At 46.0% G+C, this 4,850-nt stretch overlaps 1 protein-coding gene across 1 annotated transcript; it reads right to left on the bottom strand.

Moving 5' to 3' along the window:
• Nucleotides 1–628: 628 nt before the first annotated feature.
• Nucleotides 629–4,707, bottom strand: LOC137843948 (zinc finger CCCH domain-containing protein 11A-like). Its single transcript, XM_068659772.1, has 6 exons — nucleotides 4,445–4,707; nucleotides 4,201–4,277; nucleotides 3,311–3,503; nucleotides 2,501–2,670; nucleotides 2,025–2,086; nucleotides 629–1,475 (listed from the first exon to the last, which is right to left on the bottom strand). Exons 1-6 carry the CDS (start codon nucleotides 4,689–4,691, stop codon nucleotides 1,208–1,210), a joined length of 1,017 nt encoding a protein of 338 aa, XP_068515873.1. The 5' UTR covers nucleotides 4,692–4,707; the 3' UTR covers nucleotides 629–1,207.
• Nucleotides 4,708–4,850: the final 143 nt, after the last annotated feature.

The raw sequence follows: 4,850 nt of genomic DNA on the forward strand, positions 1-4,850 counted from the left end.
TTTTCCCTGGTGGGGCCGGGGCGTCACAGCACAAACACACACACACACACACACACACAGATGCGTGGTTTTGTCCCAACATTAAGTATTTACAACAAATTCAACAAGCGCTTTTCCTCTGCCAGCAGCAAATGCCTGAGGGCCCCCACAGCTTCACAAATCATAGCGGGAAGAGCCTACCGTGCCGCAAAAAGTTCGGAAAATAATTCAAAATTGATCTGCTAGGGGAAAAAAAGAAATAAAAATCGATGGCTGGTGGCAGGGTACACAATACACCCGAATCTCAGCTCTGTCCTCCGCAGGGTCAGTGCCCACGCCCAAGCGCGATGCTGATGGCACCCGAACATTTGCTGTAGCAGGCAGCAGAGCCAGCAGCTCAGGGGAGCAACTTTTAAAACCAAGAGGCACTTAAACAACCCTTCATCGACCCCGTGACTGCGGCAGAGTCCCGACTGCTCGCCCCGGATTCCTCACACCAACAAAAAGCACCAACCAAAGCCTGGGGGAACTTTGGTACAGCACAACAGAAGGGAGTGGGGGTAGCGGAGCCGCATGGCAGAGCTGCTGCTTTTCACCAGTTGATCATCCCTGATAACTGAAAGTAAGGCTGGGTGGCTGACCCCCACCCCCACTCCTGGCAGCAAGTTTGCTCCACAACACACTGGAATAACGATTCTGCTCCCTCCCACCCCTACAGCTTCATCATCTGACACGGGTACAGTCAAAACAATGGCATACACAAGTAAAAGTCAAGAGTCGACATAGTAACTCCAGGATTTGGGTATCAACTGTCCGAGAAATCAGAACACCGAAGCTTCACAATGTGCCCAACATCGAGTTGTGCCAAGGGGGGAGGAAGGAAGAAGCTTTACCTTTAAGCCTTCAGAGCATCGCTCCATCAGAAGATCGATTTGCAGCCACCGTGGCGTGCCAATGGAGATCTTTCTGTGCCAAAAGAAGTGCTTTGTCCTCTCGATATCGAAGGTAGCCACCTATAGTTACAGAACAGACGCACAAGACCTTAACTCTGACCAGCAGGGAAATTTAGGACAACTGAGTGCAGATCCTGCCAATTTCTACCACTTCGGACTGTGCTTTAAGTCTCATTGCAAAGCCTCAGTTAGAAAAAGGATCATCTCGGGGTATCCAACAAGAAGAACAGTTTTAATTTTTATTTTTTTTTAAATATACCATAGGACTACGCGGTTCAACTGTCAATCATCTCGGAGAGTTCAAGGAGGAGGTCATCGTCGTCCTTCCCTGGGTCTAAGTCGATTTCGGCTTCCCGTCTGCCTCCTGAGATTTCCCAAAGTAGCTTCTCAAAATCTTCATCCGCAGATAAGGGCGCGTTCCCTGTGGAACTCAGCTGGCGTGTGCGTGCCTCTTCTAGCTGGGAAGAAGCTGAGGTCGAGGTCTCGAGATTGATCTCCATCTGCTCCTCAAATCTTGCCGGGCTTCCAAGACGCACTTCAGGTCTTGGGAGAGCAAGAAAGAACAATCAGGATATGCCATTTCTTAACGGGAAATCCCTTTTCTGCAAACCGCCTCTTAAAACTGTAGGCAAGCCCTCCTACGCTTCAATCTTACACAGGGATTGTTATCAATCCACCCAGGGCTACATTTAGAGCCCGATGTGTTACCAGCTACATTTTTCAGTCTGGGGCTTTATCCGTGAAGCCAGGGCACCTGGAGTTGAGGTGGCATTCTTGAGGACCAAAAGGCAGAGGACACTACTCCTCATCTATCACCTCACGAGGAAGTAGAACTTCACCTCCTCCTCGTTCAGGTATTCAGACAACCCAAGAAGTCACTGGAAAGCTGTGCTGACTTGCAGCATTTAAAGAAAGCCTAATTAAGCAATCCTGCTAGATTTCCTGCTAGAAAGTGGTTTCAGGTGACTTATTCCTTTGATGGATTTTGGCTTTAATTATCTCAGAACCCTCATTTTTTCCCACATGTGACAGAACGTACGTTTCCCTGGGGATATACACTGATTAAGAAAAAGAACAAGTTAGGGTTGTCACCTGTTTGGGGGATTTTCTTCAAGTCTGATGGCTGGGATGTGCTCCGGCACGTCTGAAACACCCTAGAAAGCAGCAAAACAGTATTTATGACACATGGGTAAAAGATTCCTTAATAGCTTTTTCCTCCACACTGCTTCTCCTCTGGCATTGCGGAGCCGTGGCCAAAATACAAAACCAAGGTGCTCCTGAAGAAAGTTCACATTCACCTGGACGTTACTCATGCTCTTGTGTCTTTTAAGAACATGGCATGAATGGACAAAATCCCCCACACCAGAGAAATCACAGCATCAGAGTACCGGTTAAAGAGTGCCATTCATCTCCTAAATACAGAAGGGTTCTACAAGCATCCTGGAGACAGCTCCCGGATTTAAAAGGAAACAGAAGGCCTGCAGAACGTTTGAGTTTTCCACCTTTTCTCCTAGAGGAGGGTAGAAATTTAACAAGGGATCCATCTCTGCATTAGCCCCTGGCCTTACCATGGCTGCTTTTTTGGCTGGAGGTCCCATCATGTCAGCAGCAAAGGCAGTCCGTAGTTCCACAGCTGCTACGGCAGAGGGATAACTCCCAGGTGCCTTACGTTTCAGTGCCTTCTTCTTGGGGAAAGTGACTTTCCCACCCGAAGGCTTCGCAGATGTCATCAAGTTGGCTAGAGTAAAAGGAAGAGAGAACTGATACAGTCTTGCTCCGCCTCAGGAAAAATCCAGGTTCTCTTCATCATTTCCACAGTCCTTCTACACAGTTAAATGCGTTTGGCCAGCAGAATTACACCGCCATTGCCTGGATTCTCAGGAATGTTTTCCACATAGTAAACTCTGTCTACCAACAATCCATACAAAGGAACAAAGAAACCCAATAGCTACAGTAAATAATAATCCAGGACACGGGAAACCTCAGACACATAGCAATCCTAAGTGCCAGCTAGGTTCACAAATCTAGACAGCTTTTATAGTTAAAGTCCTGCTCCCTCTAGGAAAGGAAAAAGCAGCAGTTAGAGTAGGACAAGAGTGTATGCAACTGTTGTACCAGCTTCCTCTCCCTTGCAGTGATGTCCCACAGTTAAGTTGTTCTACAACGTCCAAATTTGTAGTGTCATTTTCTAGTCTCCCGTTCCTTACCTAACATCTGGCTGGCAGGAAAAGAAACAAACTAAGAAAAAGAAAGTACACACTTCGCTTCGTAGCATTGCGTGGCAAAATGCACCCAGCCAGAGTTACAGCATGAGAATCGTCATCTTCTGTCTGTATTTCAGAAGACAACCTAAGGAACTCTTAACCTTCAACACTTACTTTTAGCTTCCTGGCCCTGAAATTGAGCTGCCACTTTCCCTGCTGGTTCAGTATTAAAGAAGCCAGCAGTAGATTTGACAGCAGCTTCCTCCTTCCGAAGCTTCTCTTGTTGTTCTCGCTGTTGCCACTTCTCCCACCGGCTCTCTTCAAAGCTCTTCTCTGGACATTTACGAGTTCCACTCTGCTGAGTGGGCTAGAAGGAAAGAAAAGTAGTGCATGAATAGGACAAAAAAAAAAAAAAAATCCATGCGTGGAGATTTCGTTAAGAAAATCTGATCAGCAATCCCTCCAAAATGGTCTTGATGTGGAACAGCATATTAATATCCTTCAGGTTACTGTTGTTGTTTTTGTTTTTTTTTTCCATAAAATTCTGCATGTAACAAGAGCCATGCTTTACTATGGACACAGTCTCGCGTATCTGCAATATCCACTGTGGCAAGCTTCTTTAAACAGCTAGGGTGTTCTGCTGTACATCTATTTATCACATTCTTTTTAAGCAGCAGAAAGTCATACAAGTTCCCCTATACAGTATCCACTGACAGATTGATTTCCTTCAACACAGAACTCTGGCCTTCCGTATTAAATCCTTCACGTCTGACAGCTCAAGTCAGTAAGAACAAAAAGAATTCCCTCCATGTTAACCGTGTAGATTTCAGCTGGTGCTAACAGGGTTTCTTTGTTGCTGTGGTATAAACAGACTGATTCCAAGTTTGAGGATTATAGAGTTGTCTGGAAATGCTGCTGGCGATAGGATTTAGACTGCACTGCAGCTCCTACCAGGTGCTGAAGGGTAAGAACACACTCAAGAGGGTGGCACACGGTGAGTAACCAAACTTGGCAGAATTATCAGAAATTGTACGAATGGATGTGTGTCTTCACAGAGGACTCACCTGTACATCAGCTACAGAGGAAAGGGTAGGAAAAGGCCGGTTCAATTTCACTGCCTTCTTTTCTTCTTTTTCAGGTGCTTTAAAAAAAGACAAAAAAAAGTTTTGTCAACGGCAGAAATAAAGAAAGCTGGGTACTTGTTTCCTTTGTGCATTTGTGCATCCTTGTGTCCCATGAGAGAGAGAGAGAAAGGCTACAATGTGCAATCCATTCGCCCGGACAGAGCGAGCTGCTTCTTGGACTCACCCTGAATTTTGCTCTTGCTAGGGGATTCTCCTGCTTTTTTCTTCTCTTCTACCAAGCGATTATTCTTTTTTTCAGACAAGGCTTCAGGGAAAGTTTTGATGCGACCTGCACGAGCAGGTCTTGCCCCTGCGCTGGAATCTTCAGTTTTACCATGCCCTTCAGCCTCGCCTTTGGCTTGAGTTTCGCCTCTCCGAAGAGCTTTCTCACGACGGATTTCCTCCAGTGTTTTCACACGGATCTCTCCCATTGGCTTAGCAGCCTTCCCTGTTATCATCAAGAAATGAGGAGAAGCACCAACATTTAAAGAGAGTCCAGCAATATTTTAAGTCTCCAAAATTTGTCAGAGCACTAAGGAAAACTAATCTGGAGTGTTCCCAATAATGCATCTTAGAACAATATCCTCAGA

This window comes from Anas acuta, chromosome 24 (assembly GCF_963932015.1).
Source record: "Anas acuta chromosome 24, bAnaAcu1.1, whole genome shotgun sequence".
In the NCBI taxonomy this organism is placed as follows: domain Eukaryota; kingdom Metazoa; phylum Chordata; class Aves; order Anseriformes; family Anatidae; genus Anas; species Anas acuta.

What these genes read in the sequence shown, in the direction of transcription:
- LOC137843948 (XM_068659772.1), bottom strand. Translation starts at nt 4,691, where the DNA reads ATGGGAGAGATCCGTGTGAAAACACTGGAGGAAATCCGTCGTGAGAAA. An exon ending in CCTCTGTAGCTGATGTACAG is followed by an intron (nt 3,504 to 4,200) that starts GTGAGTCCTCTG and finishes CTTTCCTTCTAG; the next exon opens with CCCACTCAGCAGAGTGGAAC. An exon ending in TCAGGGCCAGGAAGCTAAAA is followed by an intron (nt 2,671 to 3,310) that starts GTAAGTGTTGAA and finishes CTTTTACTCTAG; the next exon opens with CCAACTTGATGACATCTGCG.